Here is a 22912-nt window from a genome sequence, read left to right on the forward strand (position 1 = left end):
GCTGTAGTAATCGGCACGCTCGTGAGTGGTTCGACCTCGGAAAGGACCCCCCCCCCCCCCCCCCCCCTACCCCACGCATTTTTCTTGTTCGTCTTGCGACCGTGCGGACCGCTCGCGGTGGGCGAGAGTGGTGTTGACTCAGGCGTCGGGGGAAAGGCTGTTCGACTAATACGGGAAAGTGCGCGAATTCATGGCGAGCCGAAGCTGTCTGGCTTCATTTGCATCTTCGCAGAGTTACTGCGTCGCCTTGCCAGCAAGCTTTTCAATATGCGCGGGCGTACGCATGGTGCCACCATTGTTTGATAAGCGAAAGAAATTACTTGCGATGTGTGTTGCTCGTGACTGAAATGAGAAATGGTCTATCCCGCGGCAAGCGCCGGCGTTACGGTTGCTGTTCCTTTCGTTATTAAACCAGTTATAAAGCTCGCCAGACCGTATCGTATATCAAATAAAAGGTGCACGCTGATTTAGGCAAACTATATGAGGCTTATGGATTGTCGCGTCACCTGTCGACAAAAAAAAATCGGGTGCTCTAACTGCTGCGCTTTGTCAATTGAAGTTAGAGCTATGTGTTGCGTTCGTTGGCGTTGAGAATGAAATGTAGATCATCGAGCGGTATATCGAAACTGGTGCGGTTAACCACATCGACTTCTTGGCAGAACTGGGGCACACATCCATCTGCTCCGATAATTCATTCTGCGGTTGAATGGCGCGGTGATGTTGGCATTTAGCGTGACCGATCGTCTGCGTTTAATGTCACCGTGCACAAGTTGCGGGAAGAAGCCTCCATTTGTTGCTGCATTGGCGCCGCGGGCTGAGGGGCTGGTTTATCTTGTCGCGTGCCGGCGCCGAGATAAGGGCGATGAGCGAATGGAAAGAAGAAAAGCGTCGAGATGCCAGCGCAGAGGGTGAGGCTGTCAGGCGTGTTTTCGTCGCGCGCGGATGATGTTCGTGGGCTTGGGCCGGTGCTGCCGCGCTGCCCAAGTCGGGCAGTTGGCGCGCCGGCGACAAATCGCGCGCGCGCGCCTGCTGCTGCGGCCGGGCGTGGGCTGGCGCCACTGTCGCGCCATAAAAGGCGCTGCTTTGGTCGGCCGCGTGGGCCGCCCGCAGCCGAGGTCGCTCCGACGTCGTTGCCGTCGAGGCCGCCGCGGTGTAGCTCAAAGGTGGACGCCGCCGGCGCAGCGTCGTCCAGCGGGAAGCAACGACGTCGAAGGGGAGTTTTCTGTAACGTGGCTCCTCCTGGCGGGACCTCTGGGCGATTCGCGGCGGGATTTGCGAGACCGTCTGCGCGTGGGGTTTGCTGGGGTGAGGGTAGGCCGCCGCCCGCGCTCGGCGCCTCCCGTACGGACGCGCAGGTGAGAGAGGAGGTTGAGGCGGGTCGTCGCAAACCTGTTTCACGGGGGCCGTCCGTAGTAGTTGCGGCCGCCGCTGCCGTGAGAGGCGAGTTTGCAGTCGACCGGCCGGCGGGTACGGTCGTCACTTGTGCGCGATGTATTCGTTCGTGCGCGGCGCGCGGCTCTACATGAAGGGCAGCCGCGACCCGCGGGACCCCGACGACGTGCCGGACCCCGGCGATCAGCAGCTGGCGGCAACGGGCAGCGGCAGCAGCGGCGGTGGTAACCGCACGCAGATGGCGTCCGCCTCGCAGGAGTCGCGCGAAGTGTTTCGCTCGTCGCACGTGCGCTCTGGCCTGAAGACAGTGCACACGTCGCGCGTGGTGCGCAAGACGACCACCATGACGCGCGGCGAACAGAGCCAGCTCGCCATCGAGCAGCAGCAGCAGCAGACGACGGCCACTCCGCGCCTGCTCGAGAGCTCCGCCACGCAGACGAGAAGCGAGAAGCAGCGCAGCAGCAGCCGCAAGGTGCGTTAGTGCGTGACCGGCCTCAGCGCCGCGCCATGGCTTCGCCTTCCGGCCGCGGCAGTGCTGGTGGTTCTGTTTTCTGTTCCTGCCGCGCCCCGTCGCTCGCTCCGTGCTTGCGGTTAGTCCCCGCCGAGGTCGAGCCTAACTAATCGGCACCCCGTCTGCCGTCGGGTGTCAAACCCGAAGCAGCCATCCCCCCTCCGGGGCCGTAGTTGCGAACTGTTGTGTCAGCATCTCTTTTCCGTTCCGGCGAGCCGGCCGGATTCCGAAACGGGACGAGCGCTCCAAGCTGTCATTGAACCGTGCCCCCACGCTCCATCCCGCCGCCGCCGACAACATACCGGCGGCGAGATCCCGTCGAGCTGCGAGGGGCCTACTTTATGGGCCCCCGCGATAAACTGACTGTTCCCTCCTCCTCCCCGCGATGCTCCGGGCACGGCTTTTGTGCGGCGGCTAAAAGGCGAAGCCTGAGGGCACCGGGTGTAACCAGGTGTTGTAATCCGTGGCCGCTTTGCGGTATCGCCGATGGGGTGATGACGCTAGTCGCGGAACTGCGCGGTGTGGGCTTCAGAAACGGTTTCGATACCGGTGTTCATCTAGGAGGCCTGCGCGTACCGCGAGCTTGGCAGAATTTCTTTTCCTCGCCGGTATGGTGCGCGGCGCCGGTTTCGACAGGCATGGTGCTGGCAGCGAGACGTCGTGCCGTGTGGGCGGCTTTTCGTGCGTGAAGAATACAGAAAAGTTGCGAAACGTGTGTGTGTTGTACGCGCTGAACCGGTCCACCAATTAATTAAACGCCGTTCCGGCCTGGCAGCGTCGTCGTTCGCCTCCCTCCCCGGGAGCTTTCGAGGAGGGGAAACCACCTTGCACGGTCGCGTACCACTCCTACGCGGCACACTTCTCCGCCCGGCTTCCTCCTCGGGAGCAAAACCGTCCCGTCCCGGCTGCGATCTTTCCCGTCATGCGAACGTGTGCCAGTCGCTCAAGGAGTGCGATTCTAGCGAGCTTTCGTTGTCGGGGTCGGAAACTCTGGACACGCGCGTTGGAAGGGATGTTTTCTCCGACAGGCGGAGAGCGATGGTAAGGGGATGTGCTTGTCTCCTCTGTCGGCAGCTCGCTTCGTGGGCGTGGCCTCGATTCGCGACTACGGAGGTGCGTCCTGCCTGTCGCCCGTGTTGAGTCGCGTTGTCGCAAATTGAGTCGGTCTGCGTGACGAGTTGTCGGATGTTGAATAATATTCAGCAGAACTGCCGTGACTTTTAAATCCATCGCCGCGGCAGTATGTCGTCTGTTGCTGTCGCTGCCACTCTAAAAAAAAAAAAAGTTCGAGACCGCGACAACTTGTTCGATCTGAAATCGTTGTTGTTGGCGACCGAAAGGTGATTTATCTATCTGCTGGGGCGTGTGAATTTTTGGATCAAAGATACGTGTTTGCTCACGCGTTCAGTTCCATCACGCGGGTAATCGACGGACCAGCGATGGCTGATTATTTGCACCGAGCGATGGCGGTGCGAATTCGCACGTTTGCCTGGCGGGACGGGCATTGCAAAGGGTTTCCGCCGACGCTGGCCCGGTCGAGTGGGCTTTTCGCATATGGAAGGAGGGAACCCCTGCAGGGTTGCTGCGAGCGCGTCCAGTTTATAAAGCTTAAGATTCACGCTAGAAACTTGTGGCTGTCTCTCACAGTTCGTAGCCTGTCCGGTCGGTTGGCAACGCTTTGTAGACCATGGCACGCGAGCCCAAAGGCGTTGCCTCCGGAACCCGCATGCGCCAGCCCACGCGCTCGGTGCTTTGCAGTGCAGCATGCATACGCGACCTACACACCCGATGGTTTACTTTTTTTTCTTTTCAAGTGCGCAGCAATTTCACTCCTTTTTCTGCGCGCAGCAGGGAATAGGAACCCGGTGTTGTGGAGGACGAGAGGGGATAAGCAGAAAAGTGTTTACGAAGGGCGGTCTGTTACTACTGTACCCCGGCCGCCTGTGTGCCGATGATGCTGGGATGTCGTCGCAGCGTGCCAAGAGCCCCGCTTTAGATTTCTTCCTTCGGAGTGAGCGGACAACGGCAGGGAACTGGTGGCACCCTATACGCGGCATGCGGAGGTCGTCGGTTCGGATTCTGTCGGCGGCATGTGGTTGTCATTTCTATTTTCCGTTAAACCACCTTTAATGTAAAAAAGAAAAAGAGTGATTGCGCCACTAACTTCCCACTTTGATCAACACCATCGTTAAAAAGAAAGAAAGATAAACATGCCTCTTTGCATAGAATGGGCTGATATCAAGTTGGATAGTTCAAGGGTCTGGCGTCGAGACTGTTGGGGACAACACGCACGCAAGACGCACTAACAGCTGACAGTTTATCTCTTGTTGCACAGATTAAATACTGCAGCCAAGCAACAAACATAGCCATACGTACTGACGCATGATTCTCCGCGGTTTCCGATTTCCATAGCCCCTCTAGTATTTCCCTTGCTATTTGGTCTTCCGCTCTTGCCAGTACGCAAGTCTTGCTGCAGTCTTTCCTTCCTTGGTTTGGGTGGCTCTTGGCGTCACTGACAGCTCGTTTTTCCTCGTCGAACCGAGTCTGTCCGGGTGCGGTCTTCCACGGCGCTGTCGAGGTGTGCAGTCCGCTCCACTGAGCCGCGTGTGTGCGTATCTGGCGGGTCGCTCCTTCGTAGGCGTTGTCTCGTGAGCCCACACGCCGTCTCTCGCCTGGTAGTGAGCGTGTAGTTGAAAGAGCCAGCGTGGGACGTTGAGTTAACGTCGCGTTTTGGGGCCAGGTGTAAAACGAGGGGGAGAGTTAAGGTGGGAGGGGAACGATACGGTCGCCCTTCACCCCAAAGTGGGCGAGTCTTTTTTTTTTTTGTCTTCCCACATAACCGACACAGTGACCAGCGTCTGTTGTCACGAGAATGAGTTCATTTGTTGGTGAAGTTTTTTTTTTTTAATTTGTGAAACGGAAATCATTGGCTGGCTCTACAAAACCAGATCCATTCCGCATGCTGGCGACTGGATGAAATATAGTTGGAGAGCTGCATGGTTGTTGGTGCAGCGCAGACGAAACTGGGTTTGCAGGCGATGATGTGAAAACAAAAACAGCCGCCTTCGCTAATTAGAAGTAATTAGCACTTCGGGGAGTCTTGCCTTCAGATAATCGTGGAAGAGGTAGCAGGAAATGGTCGATATAGAAGCGTGTGTCATAGGAAGGTTAATTTTATTTAAGGTGGCGTTCCTTGCGAAGGCCCAACTGCAGCGTGCTCTTCCAGATTGACGCCCGTGCGTGGTGTTCATCGAAATGCCCCGCTCGGTATGCGTTATCGTGAGCGGCTGTGAGGTTGTAGACACGGAAATTCACGATTCATTCGCGGTAGAAGGCCAGCCCCCGCTTTGAGCGTTGTACAAATAAATTGTGAGCAGTTTAAGTCGAAGGAGCTAGGACCGAGGCTAATCGATGCCTCACCCGTGAAACGTGTAGAATAGGGCTGTTCAGAAAACTGAGCAAGGACAGGTGAAAAAGGCGAACAGGCGCAACATCGGCCTGTGAATTTATCTTCCGTTTTCTAAACTGCGCTAAACGTCACATGTGTGAAACGTGTTTCTACGCTCGGAATCCGCGGCCTCATGCCAAACGACCCCGGAACTTTACTTCGAGTTTGGGTAGCTGTTTCTTTATTTATTACATGTTTTATTTATTTTGTTAATATTTTTATATTTAGCTGTGCAAAGGTGTATTTGTTAATGAAGTACGTAAATTGAAATTCGCAGCTTTAGAAAGTCTTACACTTGTGGAGTGATCGATTGCATTGCGTAGTTTCAGTTCTGCTAGCCATGCTCATGAACAGGGGCCAGTCAGTCAGCTGCTTCTGCTTGGACATGGTTGGCTTAGGACATGAAATCAAAGGCTTTACGACTGGGTATGAAGTCAACTAGCTCAGCCCCACTGTAAACGTCCTAAAATTGAAACGTTGTTTCAGAACTCTATGGTATGAGTGCGAGCATTTGGGAGACTGAGGAGGGGGGCGCTCCCTCTCCGCATGTGTCGGAGTCCCCGTAAAGGGCACAAACCGCTGATCCTCGAGTGCAAGGCATCGATTGCCGGTCGGGATCGGCGGGGTCCTGTCGCACGATATCGGCTGGGGTGTTGTCTTCCGCTCTCGCATACCCAAGCTGAGAAAAAATATTCGCAGCTGGAGCGGGAAGCCCTGGCATTGGAAGCGAACCCACGGCGCTCCGGTGTTGTCATTTGTCGCGTTATGGCGATTAAGGTTAACTTTGGACGACGAAAGCTAGAAAAACTACGTAGTGCAGATCAAAGAAATTTTGCCCAATTAACGGAATATGCACGTTTCACAAATAGGCCAAATATGCGTGAGTTTGATCAGTTAGATGGGAAGCTATTGAGCCGCTAATATGAGTCCTTTTTTTTTTCTTTCAAAGCGATATGGCTCTAAATAACAATCCACAGGCGCGAAAACTCGTGCAGTCAAACGTATATTGACACTTCTTTAAAATGCTGGAGAAATCGCCCTCGTTTTTTTGTGCAGCAGTTTTTTTTAAATATTAAACTGCAGACAAGCGGGCAAGTACAACAACAACAGATATTGATATTAACAGCGCATACCGTTGAAAAGTAAATACATTCTTCTTTCTGTCATAAGGACTTCGCGCAAACATTGCGAAAAATGGCCAGTGGCCGCGTAAAGCGTGGCCTTAACATTTCCTATTTTCCTACCTTTGATGACGTAGCACCGTTTCTACCGATCGCGGACGCCGGACTTTCACGTCGATGAGCCATCTAATGCTTTCGCATTAGAAAACAAGCGCACGATTAGTCGGAGGTCGCCATCATTGGGAAAATGGTGCTGCTGACTGCGATCGTCGCATTCCGGGTGGATGTCTTCCCGCGTCGACGAGGCGCTGCGTAGCGCGCGCATAATCCCTCGCCTCATCGGCTCGACTGTGAACCGCAATTAGTCGCTCGACTGCCAGCGATTGCGTATGTCCGTGCAGGCGGTGAGCTCGATTAGGGTGGTCCTAGGACCCCCACCTCTTTCTTGGGGAGCGCCATTTCGGGAATGGGGTTGCGTCCTTGATCCCTTCGGGACTTGTGCAGCGCGGCGACAAGGTGCCCACGCTATCTCGTGTACTATACACGCGCCGTTATCTGCGAGCGGCTTCCGATAGGAGCCGGCACCGAGAGCGGGGTTCAAGGAGAGAGACAGAGAGAAACCCCGACTCGCGCTGCGGACCTTCCATGTGCGAAATTTATTTTTGCTGAGAGAGTGGCTACGAAGAACGCCGTACTGTATGTAGCGCAGGGCTGCGGAATAAATTTTGGACCTGAGTCTCGGTGCACGTGTGTGTGTGTCCGCCTTATCGGAATGCGGCGAGGCTCGAACCCGGTGCTTCGGCATAGGAGGACGCCGCGAGGGGGCCCGTCTCTGTTTGGAAATTTGCTTGCAACCGAGTGACGGAGCGCTTTTCCTCTGTCGTCTCAGGGTGATGTGTGTGGAAGTTGGCAGCGGGACTGAAATATTTGCTGCGACTGATCGGTGGCTGGTGCGTAGAGCTTCGCAGCTTGAGCCTCGGCCAGTCGTGACGCTGATTCGTGTACGTTCTCACTCTGGACTGGCCTTATGGCACGATGCAGCGGAGATCTGCCTGGGGCTTCTTTGCCTTGCGGATGATGTGCAGGCCCAGGATGTTCGCACAGGAATTCAGTTGCACCAACGCGCGTGGGGACTGGGTGGATGGATGGATGGATACGGCTGAACCTTTTGCATCGGGCGGTGGCTCAAGCCACCTAGCCATGTCTTGTGAAATTTTACTCCTGTCTTGCTTTTAGCCACCAATCGCATAACCTTCGCATGGTTACTTCTACCCTCTTAAAATCCACTTTCCCTTCACTATCCCTAAACCCCAATGCCTTGGGTAAGTCAGCCCCGCTGCTTTCCACTTAGGGTGAAGCCCTTTACAGAAAAGTGTCAAGTGTTAGCCGTTTCCTCCTCCTCTCCGCACGCAATGCACAACGTGTCTATCTCCTGGTACCTGACTCTATACGTCTTAGTCCGCAAAACTCCACTCCTGGCCTCAAACAACAAAGAACTTCCCCTACAATTATCATAGATATTTTATTTGGCAATTTCCTGTTTAAAGGTCCGGTATGTTCCCAGTGCCGATTTCGTCAGCATCCCTGTTTTCCACAGAGCTCTCTCTGTTTCTTTAACCTTTTTCTTAACCGATAATTGCTGATTTGCCTCCTTACTGCTGTCCAGATATTTGCTTGTCAATTTTCTCGTTCGCTTTCTCCATTTCGTGTCAACATTATATACAGGTATCTGAAAACTTTCCTGGGTGGAAAACTCTCCTGGGACTGGGTGGGGTGGACGCCCTCTTCCGGGGAAATGTCCGTGCAATCGAGTTGTGACACAGCGCAGAATCTGGGGGAGTGACGAGGTTCCAGGAATCCGCTAGGCTTTTTTTTTTTTGTTAAGTGGTGGGGGTACCGCTCAGAGCGTTCTCCTTGTACGGGCGTCGCGCGTCGACCACGTTCGCAGTCAAGCGTAGCAGTCGTCGGTTGCCTCGTTACGTTGAGCTTTGCGGCCCACCAGTAAGCGGGGCCAGCCAACCAGAGGGTTGATTCCTTCGCGTTGTGATAGGCGGTACCCGCGTTTGGGCGAGCGTCCGATGGGGAGCGCCTCAGTTTCTCCGGATAAAAGGAACGCCGGGGAAGACAGTTTCACCAAGGATAGTCCTGTCCCGTGGGCGGTCACGTCCCGTGGACAGAGGCGGAAAACTTAGTAGCGCAGTGCGGGCCTGCAGGACGGCGAGGGAGATCCCGAATCGAGCGAGAAATTGACCGATTGCGAGCAAGCAATCCGAGCTATTCGACTCGGTGCAATTTGCTCGGGGAGTAAATGTGGTCCTTTCAGAATGCGTGGACCGTGGGGGCAAGCGGAGCGCGACGTCGGGGCCGTTAGGAAGAACCGCGTGGCAGAAGGCGTCGAAGGGGAGAAGAGCCAAGGACGATCGTGCCCCACGTCGCACACACCTGCGTCGTCCCGGTCACGCCCGGGGTCCCCCCGCGCTGCTCGCCAAGGCCATGTACACACACGCGTCTCCTCTTCGGTGGTCCGGCGCGCAATACCGGTGTGCTGCTGCCTGGATGAACGGGCTTCGAGAGGAGGTGGGGGCGACTCCTCGCTAAGTCGCTCGTCGTCGCTTCCGGGGTTCGCCCGCTTTTTCATACGCACGCATGGCGCCAGCGTTTTCAATGAAAGGAGGGGGAGGGGGTAGTGGTGCTGAAAAGAAGAGCCTCTGTGTGGCTGCGTTGTGTGCAATGCCGGCTGTGTGCCTGCCTCCTCCTGCTTATTTTTCCCTTTGTGTGTCTGTGTGTGCCGCTGCTTCAAAAGCACCCCACCCCCCACCGGAAGCCCTGGGCGCACATACGACGGCGGCTCGTCGGGCGGTGTTGCGACACCCCGGACGCTCTGCACACTGTCGCTTGGATGCGGAATGGTGGGTGCATACCTCTGCTCCCGACGCGTCTGGCTTCTTTGTGCTTTTTTTCGCCCGGAGCGCGCGCGCAACGTGCGGATCCTAATTATGGGCGGCTTCCAACGACGACCGGAGCGGAACGTGTCTTTCGCAAAACCTATATGGCGCACGATGAAGTCCTTTTTTTTTTCTTTCACTCTCTCTCTCGTGCAAGCACGGCCATCAAGCGGCCGAGACCTTGGTGCAGGCGTTTCTTTGTGTGTCGGCTGGGAAGCTGGATTGCGATGTATGCAGCTTCGACGTAACGAACTGGTGCGTGTGGCGGTGTGCAGCCTTCCACATACGGGAGTAGGAGAGAAAAGGCGCGGTGCTCACACTAGTTCACGCGAACCGCGCCTTGAGCGGTGGTGCGGAGTGGTCCCTGGCACGGTGGATGTTCCGGTCTTCTCGGACCAGGGCGCAGAGATCGCGGAACGCCGGTAGAGTTCGGGCGGCTGTTCCGGGCCCAAGAGATGTTCGGCGAGAATTCAGCGGACTGTCCTTTGAGACAGTCGTAACTAAAGCTCCACCGAGTCCGTAGAGTGGCAGAGAATTTGCATTTGGGAAGAGACCGTGAGCCTCCGACCCGCAGGGCACGTTGCGTTTGGCCCGTAGCAATAAAAATGGAAGCCGCGAGCTACCCGCGTACTCCATCGTCATAGGGCGCGACCACTCTGTCCGTCCGATTAAATCCATCGCGTGTGGCGCCCCTCCGCGGCCGACATCGCGTGAGAGGAGCAACCCTTTCCAGCACCACGGACTGGCACGATGGTCCGTAGGACACACATTTTGCATGCAGTGGGTGCCCCCTCCAGGCCATTCGGACGGCGCTTAACCGAAGTACAGCCATTAAGCGTCCTCCCCCTCGATTTGTTGTGTGAAAGAAATGCAAATTGGCCGAACACGTGCGCATTCGCTCCGCGCACGTCCTCGGCCGGAGCCAACGCTTCGTCACGACGCCGTTATGTACTGCGAGAGCGATGCGGTTCTCGGGGAGCACTTGCTGCTGCTGCATCGTGTTGTTTTCTTTCCGCTACAAAAGACGGGCCTTCCTCTTCGTCTGCCTCGAGGCTTCTTTCCTTTCGACCGTCTCTTCCCTGTACTTTTCGGCGCCGGGTGGTAAAGCACTGCTACCCCCCTCTCTCAGCGCCGACGGGTCGTCGTCTCGTCGCTGCTTGCGCCTCGTCTCACGAAAAATCGTGCAGCGTGTTCTGCAAACTGCGGCTGTCTTCAGCCGTTCGAGAGAGCTGCCGGTGCAGAGATGCCCACAAGAGTACCCCGGTCGGGCGGTCCTCGAAACCGCGATATACTCGTAACACTTAAAAACAGTTTTTTTTTTTTAAAATTCCAGTCCGAAACGTATGCATCACTTGCTGGCGGCTAGCAGACGTCGGCGCCGACGGCGAATCTTGGCGTCACCTGTCCGCTTGTGAGGAGATCAGTGTGACACAACGGGTGACGCCGAGACCTGCGAACCCTCGGCCCCTTACTACGGGGCCAGGCAGCGAGTGTGGCAGACTAAAGCCCCCGAAACAAGCAGACGACCGCGATGCTGCGGAGACACAAATCGACCGACTGCCGAATGGGATTCGCTGCCCTTAGGGCCCAGGTGGGGGCGTCACTGCGCATGCTTGGTGGGCACGCGCTGTGCTAAAATCTCTCTAACAGGATACAACTTAAAACTGGGCCATGGTTGACTCCGCTGACCAATCAAAACGGTAAACAAACTCAGATTCCTAATGTTTGACCATATTAAACAAGCCAGGTATAAGCTTATTTTTTTTCTAGTGATTAGCTTTTTGTTTAGGTGACAAAAAAAGTTTAAACTACGGGCTACTTTTTTTTTTTTTTTGTCGTGGAGAACTATTCTGTGCGGCGGTCCTGAGTCTGGGCGGACCTTCGCGGCGGGTTGAGTAACTTTGCGACACGGTTAACCATACCGCCGCACCCGTTTCCAAGTGCGTGTGACGTGTATAGACGCAGGCGTCACGAATGAGTGCCACGCGCTGGCGCCCGCTATCTTGATTGGCTGACGCCGTCTCATCTCCGACAGCGCTGCACGGTTTTGTTGGCGAGGAGCATAAAAAGGCCTCCCCTCATTGCTCCGGCGTGCCGAAGTGCTGTTACACGCGCGTTGTTGTACACCCTCGCGACCTAGTTGCGTTGCGGTCTTGGCCACAACGCACCGAGGGACCGAATATTTAAAAGAAAAAAAAAAAGGAAACACGTTAATGAATGATGTACGTGTTGTCTGGGGCGCCAGTGGTGCGCGGCAGCCGCGTGACGTATGCCCTGCGGTTGTTCAAGGGGCCCTTGTTAAGTTGGGGCCTACGATGCAGCCCTTTAACGTGTCGTCTGCGTTTCTCGAGAGCCGTCTGTCGCCGTGGTGCCTTTCCCTGGGTGGCTGCGTCGAACCCTCGGCCCTGGGAGAGGCGAACGTCTTTTTTCGCACTGTGCCGTTGTATGCGCTGCGTCTCGTTCATCACTGTTTGGCTTTTCTGGTTAATCAGAAATGCAGCAGCGTGAACACTTAAAGTCAAGGCCAATAAACCACAAATTGTTGCCTGGACAGCGTCAATGCCGCTTGAGTGAAGCCAGACTATCGTTATCGGAAACCGTGAGCTGTGCCTGGTTCGTACCACCTCGGCACAGGTTGGGACGGTTCACCAGTTATGTTTGTCGGTTCCTTTCGACAGTTGCGCGCAGCCGCGACGCGGCGGGCAAACAGGGCTCTCTTCGTGGTCTTTGTAACCTGTTTCTTGCCACTCCGGACATTTATTGGACTATCTCCGCTGCCTTGACCCGTCTTGTCCTTTTGCTTGTTCGATGGAGGCGGCCGCGTTGGACGGGTTTCCGCTGCTCAGCTTCTCGATAAGCGGGCCCGTATCTGCCGGCGTTGCAGCCGTATTCAAATATCTCGCTCGCGCGCTACCTCCGTCGAGTGGCAGGGCGTGTTCCCGTCCTGAGGTTCTAGAGTAGCGCCTTCTAATCGACGTGGTGGGGCCAGTGCTGGCGGTCTCGTCGCCGCCGTCGCCCCGCTTCGAACGTTTCACCGCCGAAGAAATAACATCGAAACGTGATTAAAATTTGGCGCCCGAAGCCATGATTATGGTTTCGCCATCGCAGGTCGTCTCTTTCGTGGCAAACTTTGCCTGGCTCCTCTTCTCGTTTTTGCTCGGCTAAATATACTGTATGGCCGATTGGCGCCCGTCGCGGTGCGAGATGAGCCAGTTTGGCGGAGAGTATAGTTGTCTATAGGAGCTGCAGCGTGCAATGACGAGGCGCGTCAGGTGCGACACGTGTCGCTTATGCAGCGGTCTCTGTTTCGCAGTTAATGCACGGGAGAGCAATCAGTCAGGCTTTGTGTGGCAACACTTGCAGATCTCTATGGCGCCGGCAAAACAGTAAAAAAGAACGGTAAGAAATTGGCCTCTGCGTCGTTCTGCTTCCTTTCGCGCCTATCACGTGCTACGAAAAAAAGAAAAACGAAAGAAAGGAAAGAATAAAAGTAGCAGTGCGCAGTTGTCACCGTGTGTAATACAAGGGGATTAATTGAGCCTAATAGGAAGCAGGCTGCAGTTGGCGGGTGTGGATATCCGGACACACGTGTTTCGCTTGTTGGTCGCACATGGTGAGACCGTGAGGATGCTTTCAGCGTCGGTCGTAACGCTTACATATATTGAGGTCCACACACCGGACACTGACGGTGTCGCCCCACAGCGGCGGATAACTCGCGTGACCGAATTTCGGCCACGCGAGTTATATATTATGGAAAATGAGTGGTGTGCGTGCTCTTAGCGCGTTTCCGTAGTTCCATGCGGGTGCCTGCCGAGATTTGACGCCTCCTCTGCGCGATAAGCAGCCTCTGCCCCGCGTGCATTCTTAGCAGCCCCGCTCACGTGCACGTACTCGAGCTCGCAACTTATCGCCGCCCGCGGACACCGCGCTGGCCGGACCACAGCGGCGGTTGGCCGTGCCCTTTGCACCCGTGGCGACCCCCTGGCGGAAGGCGGCTCCCAAGAACGTCGGTCGTCGAGCCTACGTTGAGAGGCGTGTTGCGGAGGTTTCGTACAACTCCCTGCAGAATGCGCAGTTCTCATTCACGGGGCTCGGTGTCCGGAGAAATTGCGCGCGAACCGAGAGCGCGACTCCTGGGAGGAGAAGGGTCGCTCCATTCGAGAGTGAACTCAATGGCGGCGTCTGTCAGCGTGAGCTGCGCGCCTACCTGTGGACGGATTCTCATTGGCATCCCCATGTGAATCGGGGCGGTGTCGAGCAGAGTGCCTGTTTTATTTTATGTTGTTTTTAAGTTTTGAATAGTTTAAGGCGTACTAGCGTAGGCGTATCCCTGATTACCGGGCGCTGGTGCTTTTGTGCAGTGGCCCCGCCCCTATACACTGCGCGTGCGCAGGAGACGTCCGGTACGCAACTATGCTAATGCTCTGTTTCGATTTTTGGGACTGTTACGTAAGCCGTTAGAAAGGTTTACGCAGAGCCATACGCCCACTCCACTGCACTGGGCCCCGTCTCGCCTTGTCTCCTCACTCAACCGCCGTGTCATGAGTTCTTGAACTTGGTTGCTCCAGCCTTTGTCTGTTGGCTCAGATGATCGTTGTTGCGTTTGGCACGCATATTTTTGCGCACGCTCCTGTACGGGTTCTGGCGAGGACCTTCATCCGCTGTCGGGGGCTGGCAAAATAGGATTAAGTCGCCAATGCGAGTCATGCGGCAGAGTATGCGTTAGCATTAGTGTTTCCTTCCCGGCGGTGGCGGGATCCATTCCATCACTCACCATGTGACGCGCGCCGCGGTTTCCCTCTCGCCACCGACTCGCCTTCTTTCCCACTTCTTTCCTTCCTTTCCCACTTCTTTCCACGCCTTCTTTCCGAAGGTCCACGCGCAGAACGCCATTTTTTCCGCTAAGGGGCATTCCAATGTGAATGCATGAAAGGAAAAAGAAGTACGAAAAAAATTAGACATCACTGTGGCTACCCGCATTGCAAGAATGCGAAAGCGTTGACGCCTCCTCAACACTGGTCGCCTTTCAAATTTGGCGCCATGGTCGTTTTCTCGTTCCATTGATTGATTGGTTATCAATAAACTCTGATTGCACCCTTGTTCCATCCCGGCAACCATTTCGTTTTCAAATTTTCCGCCACGCTTCGTTCCCGCCCACTCACTATATACCCGTCCAGTATATTTTCCCGTCCATTACCTTTTGCTGCTCAATAATTACCTAATTGTCTATAATTTATCATTCTTTTTTCTATCCCCTGGTTACGTATCGATCACTTTTCACTGGTCACGTGATTGCCCATTTCGAGTTTTCAAACTTGTCGCCATGCTTTGGCTCCGTCCACACTTCCGGTTTTTCGAAGTTGGCGCTACGCTGTAGCTCCGCCTACATCCGGCGTTTTCAAATTTCGCGGCACTTTTGCTCTAGCCCCGCTCACTTTTTGGACATTTTTTGCTCTAATTCATTTATCCATTTCGAAAATTTTTTTTCTGGCAGCATACTCACATCACCCTCTCTCGATTACAACCACTTGTTTGACGCTACTTCTTCTGAGTTGCCCACAGCTGCTGCTGACACATTTTGAAAACACAATCACTGCCAACATTGCCTAGTAAATTAAATTGGGTGTGTTATTTATTAAAGCAAAAGCTTTATTACTAGGCTAAGTGGTGCCCCAATTCAAAGAGGATTGAAGTGAAGAGAAAGAGGTACTGCCTCTGAAGAAGAACGCGTGCGGTTTGGAGGCGCATTGGAGGCGCATCGCGGTGCAGAGAGGGTGCGCTCCAGCCCCGACGGGGCGCCTGCTGCTACTCTTGCCTTTACAGCGTCACAAGAATAAAGGGACATTGCGACAAGTTGAAGTTGGCTTGTATCGATCAATCGCCTTGGTGAGAATGGAGCATTCATAAGCTAGAAAAGGCCGAGCAGTGAAATGTTGGAAGGTGACGCTGCCACTGGCCGTAACGCAAGCAAACCGCGTTAACGTAAGTCTCAGTTCCTTGAGGCTACGCTCGCTGCCATTCGCTCACGGAGTCCTTTTCGGTCTAGACACTTCACGGGTCTGAATGGTGTGGCGGTTCCATCATTAAGGAGAAGACGCACCAAATTTTTGGACGCATGTTTTTTCTTTGGAGGGATGCATTGGATAATAACATACATGAGTAATGACATAGAATTCACCTACGCCAGCTGAATAATTGATAACTGAATTTTTTTTCTCGTGTCGTTCTGGTTTTCGAAGTCGAACAACGGCTGTGATGTACTAGCGTGTTGAGGTGACATGAGGCGTGCAGGACTGTGATATAATCGCTGCTTATTCATTTTTGTCATTCAAAGTCTGGGCAGGCTTGCGAAAGAGCTTACATGAATTACCACAAAAAAAAAAAGTGGCGACCATACTGCAGTTTTTGTCTCATGTGACCTTAACGCGTTTTCTACATCATAGGTGTCGTCTTGCTGTTGAAATCAAAACGACATGAGAAAAAATTCATTTATAAATTGGTTACCGCTTGCTAGCGCAGTCAACGTCTAGTGTGGAGCATTTTCTAATGGGCTGTGCATCATTCTAAAGACGCAGCAGAGCTGAGATTTTTCTCTATACTCCTTTAAACCGAATTTTCTTGGCAGGAAATGCACCTGTTGATTCCGAACAAACATCAGCATAGCCAGAGAGAGTCGTGCAATCGGTTTTTCACATTCTCACGTGAGAGACGGTTTCGCACACTGCATGGTGGAAGTGTTCACTGACGTCACAGTGGCCGCCATTTTATCGTTCGTGGAGCACTACAAAAGGCCGCCGGCGTGTCTAAAGGCATTATGCTCGCCTCCTGGTAGTTAAGCTCAAGCATAAAAATGCTTGAGCTTAACTTTATTTCGTGATTACCTTCTTGCTTAGGTAACAACAGAAGCGTTGACAACGGTCTACTTTTTGCGGAGGAATCCGGTTCGGTGGTGCTGATGAGCACCTTGCGCTAGCACTGGGGAAGTGGCGGTGGAACCGGTTTCAGAAAGTCCAGAGAGGAGGTGTTTCGACAACTCCCTTGCCAGATGCAAAGGTCTATAGATTGAGCTCTGTTGGTTTTTCTTGGTTCCATCTGGTCAGGAACAGGGGTGGGCCACTGATCAAGGTTGAACCAGTGGGCTTCACTTGAACATCTTCATCTAGTTTTGTGAATGAGGCATTTTGGCACTCAAAACAGAGCCACTGTGCAAGCAGTGTTATCATGGTGTTCAGGTCAAAGGGATGCTGCCTTTAGGATTTTTGATGACTGGCTCGGTGAAGCTTAAGTTTTGAACGATGCAACATGGCATATACAGGGTGTCCCAGCTAACTGTTCAATTGGATGTTTCATGGACCGTTCTACAGCTTTCTCGTTTGACTTTTTCGTCTTTCTTCGTTGCTTGCGAAGTTGGTTAATTAATCTCGACTTGTTATGCAGTTAAGCACAATACAAAAAATAGTGTGAGCTGCTCCATACATCAGCCAGCAACATGCATTTGGCCGCGTTGTCTTAGAGCGCAGCGGTATATTTTAAAACCCTGGCTAAAGTTAGCTGGGACAACCTGTATATTCAGAAAGGGATCCCGCAGGATGAATGGAGGATGTTGTTAATAATATTATTGCAGGATTTTAGTGTCGATCTTTTTTTGTTTCGTGTATGTGGTGGTGCGTGGTTCATAAAACAGTAGCATTAAGAAATTCAGTGCCTGCATGAGTTTTACTTGATTGTATGTAGGAGAAATCAACATATACAGTTTATGTCAGTCATACATAGTCGATATCAGTCATACATAGTTGATGAGGTGATGATGCTCACAGCTTGTACATAGTTTATAATAAAGTCATACACAGAAATCATACATAGTTCTTACTGGGTGGTAGCATCGCACTCCTGAATGCAATCATTTATCATGCTTATGCGGGAGGTTATTGCATGTTATTTCTCAGCAATTATATGGCGAAGCATTTCCCTCAAATGCAGAGCTATCAAATAATAATTCTTTCCTTCTCCTTTTCAGATTGATAACGTAAGCATGAGCTTTTGCATGTCTCTTCTTCCTTTGCATGAACTTCATGCCACTTGTGCATGCATTTGTCGCATTGCTTGTAGTGAAGTGCTGAATGTGCTTAAAACTGCTTCCACAGCTGCCGCGGTGGCTGAGTGGTTACGGCGCTCGGCTGCTGGCCCGAAAGACACGGGTTCGATCCCGGCCGCGGCGGTCGAATTTCGATGGAGGCGAAATTCTAGAGGCCCGTGTACTGTGCGATGTCAGTGCACGTTAAAGAACCCCAGGTGGTCGAAATTTTCGGAGACCTTCACTACGGCGTTCCTAATAGCCTGAGTCGCTTTGGGACGTTAAACCCCCATAAACCAAAACTGCCTCCACTGCTTAAAGTTGTACTTGTGAACTGCACATCTCGGTTTTGTCGCAGTCACCAAGATAGCATGCCTAGTTTGCTGCGTGCTTAAACGACACCTCTTCTGTCATGCTTTTTAGGCATTTTCACCTCCTGTCACATTTATAATTCAGTCGCATATTTCACTTTCTGCATGCATCAGAAGCTCATGAAGGGTCGACGCTAATATCACAGCCCTAAGTGACAATTTGCTTAAGTGGGCTGCACAAACACCACTCAATAATAATAAAGGAAAATCTCATTTTAGCCTGCTATTAGGGGTCCATGCTAGAGATCTCTACATTGAATAGGATTCTGTTGTGCTGTAGCTGCAGCATGTAGCCGTATCGAATCTTCGGTGAACATTCTTGTTGATATGCTGTTTTCACCTGGGCATCCCTTCAGTTCTTTCTTGCTGTTGATACTGGTTCGAGAACATTAGGAAAGCGCACTTGCCTTTTAATGCTACGACACTGCAGTGTGCCACCAGTTTATATATTCATTTGCTTATCTGCAAACCAAGCTATATGTGTATGCTGTTACCTACCTGTACCAATTAAGTAAAGATGCACAAATCATGTTGAAATCAACTTTTTACATGCTATAGGAGTTTGGGCATTGGCTGTGGGTGCAAATGAAAATCAAGAAATTATGTTTGTTTTGGCGAGGTGTTGCAAAGGGTGCCCGCTTTCTTGACATGGGTGTCATGTGGCACGCTTGCTTTCTGTGCAGATCTCGGACATCACCTTCACCCAGAACAACGAGAGCCTAACAGCGAAGGATGCCCTCCTTCGCTGGGCTCAGCGAACCACCGACAGGTATCCAGGCGTCAAGGTGCGGGACTTCACCTCCAGCTGGCGCGATGGACTGGCCTTCAATGCAATTATTCACCGAAACCGGTAAGGCTGCCGATTGGGCTCTTTGGATGCTGGTACATGATCCGTAGGACAGGGAGGGCAGTGTTTAAGGCCTTGTCCTGCGGTGGATGTGATTAGGCTGACAATGATACTTCCCACTGCATTGAAAGGCCATCCCATTTTAGGGTCATAGTCCGGAATCATGTCAGCTGGCGATTTCTAGCTGTGAGTGTGACTGCGAAACTGGAACTTGTGGAAGACTTTGCATTGCTGCTGTTTTTCATGTGAAGCCGTTTCTAATTTCCCAGTTCACTCAGGTTTATCAACTTCTTTTGCCATAAGTACATAGAAGCTTCCACGTGCACGATGCTGTGCGTTTTGATATTGAAAATATGCTCTCTGTGCACCTGGTGAGAGCTTTTTGTCCCAGCACAACTGCTGGTTCTACCAATTTTCAATTTGTTTTTCTGCTTCCTAATCCAGACCCGACCTTGTGGATTTCCGTTCGTGCCGGACGCGAACGGTCCGCGAGAATCTCGAGGTGGCTTTCTCAGTTGCCGAGAGAGAGCTCGGCGTCACAAGGCTCTTGGACCCCGAAGGTTAGCCTTCTGTTGCGCTTGTTTTCAACAGTGGTTGCCTTTCCGTGCCTTCTAAAAATGGGCAGTGACCAGCAGCATGGCAGAGTATGTTCGGAGCGTATCACTGCAAAGGCTGCAGCTTCAATAGCACGGTGATTTGGGCCAGTTGGTTTCGATCCATGGTGTAGAAAAATTGCAGCATTATAAGGTGAAGACACACTGAAGGAAAAAAAAAACTAGACAGAACAGGTGCAGGTTCCTCGTCACAGATTGGAACCAGCTGGCCCAAATCACCATTTTATTGCAACATGTTTCTTCTGCTTCGGCAAACCTAGTTGCAAGCAGTACCATTGTAGGGTGCTGTTGAGCCTTGTGGTTACGAGAAAATGCACAGGAGGGCACTAGTTGCAGGTTGGCAAGGGGACAGACGAATCGGGTAGAAGGGCAGAGGAATGTAGATTGTCGGCCACATGTGTTGCAGTTGTGTGTTGTTACTGCTGATGCGCAGCAAGCGAAACCAGTGGTAAAATTGGCCATTACATTCCCCAAAACAGATGTGGACACTCCCCAGCCGGACGAGAAGTCCCTCATCACGTACATATCCTCGCTGTATGATGTGTTCCCTGAGCCAGCGAGCCACCACCCGTTTGCGGAAGACGAGAAGCTGCGCAAGGCGGAGGAGTACCGGGAGCTTTCGAGCAGCCTACACACGTGGCTGCGCCAGAGCACCGCCACGCTACAGAGCCGCAGCTTCCCACCGACGCTCTCCGAAGTGAAGCAGCTGCAGACGGAGAACGTGCGCTTCCGCCAAGAGGAGGTGCCTCCGCGGCAGCAGGACAAGCAGCGCCTGCACAAGCTGTGGCGCGACGAAGTCCACTCGTTGGTGAGGGAGCAGCGGCTTCACGTGGATGCCGAGCTCACCCCCGACAATCTGGAGGCATCCTGGCAGCGCATGCTGACTGCGCATGCCGACCGGGACCGGGCCCTGCGGGATGAGGCAGCACGGCTTGAGCGGCTGCAGAGGCTTGCCGAGAAGGTACAGTGATGTCATTTAAAGGGACACACAAGGGCGAATTGAAATTGGTCTGTACTGATAAGAGTTCTGTGTTCTGATGACAAATACCTTACCCTATCTGATACATCTTTTCTAGGCAAAGGTCAATAAAAAAAATGCAAGCATCACCACCAGTGGCCGGTTTCGTAAGCAGGCCGTGGTGGCGAAAATACTTTTTTTTTTTTTACACGTACCAATGAGGCTAGGCTGCACCGCCGTTCACTTCCAAACAGTGATCACTGAGCTCTTTTCGGACTTGAAGTCAGGAGTTTGAATTGAGCGGAGGCAAAATAAAATTCAATTTTTTTCACCAATAAATACGTCTTCTGCTGCCGACGAACATCTGCTTAGCCAGAATTCATTATTGACGAGAACAAATTGTATGAATTTTTCCTCAGTGTCTCTTTAAAGTGTGTTTGGGGCATAGCATGGTTCGAACATTAGTTTGGTTACCCAGAGAGGTGCCAGCTGCCATTTTGCTAAGATGCCAGCACCTGGAATGGCCACTAGTTAGGTTGCACTTGATGGCATAGAGTTAATGCTTAGCCTGCAGCCTCCTCTCTTGCTTTGTGCGAGGAAAGCGTCTACCTCTGCAAATTTTATAATTATCATTTCAATGGTTGCATGTGTGGAACCTGCCAGTAACTTTTTTCTTTTAAGTTTCAGTTAAATGGGAAAAAGAAACTAGAAATTCATTTTAGCATACTCTCCCTCGATTTACCACAATTTCCTGATGCATCCTGCTTCTTAGTTTTTCATTCCGTAATGTGCACATGGTGCGTGGTGGGACTGATATCGAAGGGGTAAACCAGTGGTGACTTGCTGACATATACGAATATTTGATTTTTTCCTCTTTTTTGGACTGAATCTTGGAAAAGCCTCAGTTTTGCGAGATACATTGTTGCCACCGACTAAATTGTGTTGAACACCTGGCAGGTTCACCGTGAGGCCAAGTCCTGTGATAACCGCCTCGATGACGTGGAGCGGCGCATTGCGGAGGAGGAGCCACGGCTCGGGCGGCTCCATCCGGCCGACGCCAAGCGCGTCTGTGACCAGGTGGAGCGTGACCTGCGCCACATCGAGGACACCCTGAAAGCCCTCTTCCGAGACGTACAGCTGCTTTTCGACGGCCGCTACCATCGAGCCTCAGAGCTGCACAAGCTGTAAGCACCGCCTTTCCCCTATACACCAATTCTTTCACCACAGGTGTTGCCAGAAGCGTAAATTTTCAACTCTGATAGGACACTGACATGTATGCATTTTTGTGCATGTTTATCCCTGTGTAGGTAGCTCCAGTACGAAAGGAAACGTTAGTTTGCACACAATTCTGTTGCTACTTCTGCAGTGAAGTTGACAATGTCTCATGGGCAATATCCACCTAGAGAAGAACTATATAAAAAAAAATAAAGGAATGAAACTCTGCTTTCCGCTCGTATTGGTTGAAAGGTCAATGCCATCACTGATGGCTATGCTTTTGGTGCTTTGACGCAAGCACTTCCTCTGATAACTAAAAGTTCTGATGCCTGAGGATGCCAGGAGACAAGCTTTGCATGGCAGAAGCAGCAGGAGCCTTCTTGGCATGACTGGTTAATGACTTTGCCGTTCCTTCCCCGCCCTCACCCAGGGTGCAAAAGCTTCATGAGCGCTGGTCCAACCTGCGGCTGGCCTACCAGCAGCGGCTGCTGGCACCGCTCACCAGCAAGCAGTACAAGCTGGAGGAGCGCAAGGTGACTAAGCAGCGGCAGGTGATCTCGGAGAGCCGGCTGGTGGAGACGCATGAGTATCTCAAGTTCCTGCAGAGCTGCCTCGACTGGGTGCAGGAGAAGTTGCGGCAGCTCGAGGCGGCTGACTGGGGCTGCGAGGTGCCAGCCGTGCAGGTGGCCCTTGAGCGCCACCAGGCTGACCACCGTCTCATCGACCAGTTCCAGAAGAATGTGGACATGTGCATCTCGAGGCAGGGCCATTTCGAAGAGGGTAGTGAGGAACGGGCCCAGTACCAGAAGCAGCTGGCGCAGCTGGAACGCGCCTACTCGGAGCTGCTAGTGCTGTCCAACAAGCGCCTGAGCGACCTGGATGCTCTGCTGGAGTTTGCTCAGTCAGCAGCTGCTGAGCTGCGCTGGCTTTCAGAGCGGCAGCAGCCAGAGGTGATGCGTGACTGGAGTAGTCCCACTCTGAATCTGGTGGAGCTGGAGCAGCACCAGGGCACCCTGACAGCCGAAGTGGAGGCACGCGAGTCGGCCTTCAATGCAACACTGGACCAGGGCTCGTCACTGGTGCGGCAGCAGCACCCGGCTGCACGCGCCATCGAGGCCCAGCTAAGCGCACTGCAGGCACAGTGGGCTTGGCTGCTGGAGCTGCTGCGGGCGCTCGAGGCTCACCTGCGACACGCCGCGCACTACCACCAGGTGAGGCATGCACGGAGGCAGTGCACTTTAACATGTGTTTGACGTGCAGCCATGTTGTCCAGTCTGCCTGTTGTTCACATCTAGAAGCCATGAGAGACTTATGCCGGGATTAGGCCTGCCTTTCCGGTCATGCTAGCTTTGTCAGGCGTTTGGTAGTTTTGTCAGGCATGCTGGCGGCTTTGCCAGCTGCACTGCTAGCTGTGCA

General features: G+C 53.0%; 1 protein-coding gene across 9 annotated transcripts in view; it reads left to right on the forward strand.

Moving 5' to 3' along the window:
• Positions 1–22912, forward strand: part of shot (dystonin-like protein short stop) — a 209469-nt gene that overhangs the window by 104836 nt on the left and 81721 nt on the right. For 8 of the 9 annotated variants that reach the window (XR_013308990.1, XR_013308991.1, XM_077639200.1 and 5 more), the window contains exons 5-9: positions 18546–18712; positions 19154–19269; positions 19803–20284; positions 21239–21465; positions 21927–22707. Coding sequence is in view for 7 of the 9 variants with exons in the window: in XM_077639200.1 (XP_077495326.1) it covers positions 18546–18712; positions 19154–19269; positions 19803–20284; positions 21239–21465; positions 21927–22707 (1773 nt within the window). In the remaining 2 variants the exon portion in view is untranslated. Of the gene's footprint in view, positions 1–1368; positions 1865–18545; positions 18713–19153; positions 19270–19802; positions 20285–21238; positions 21466–21926; positions 22708–22912 lie in introns of those variants that run through there. The other variant, XM_077639205.1, reaches the window with a different exon arrangement.

Source organism: Amblyomma americanum, chromosome 10 (genome assembly GCF_052857255.1).
Source record: "Amblyomma americanum isolate KBUSLIRL-KWMA chromosome 10, ASM5285725v1, whole genome shotgun sequence".
NCBI lineage: Eukaryota > Metazoa > Arthropoda > Arachnida > Ixodida > Ixodidae > Amblyomma > Amblyomma americanum.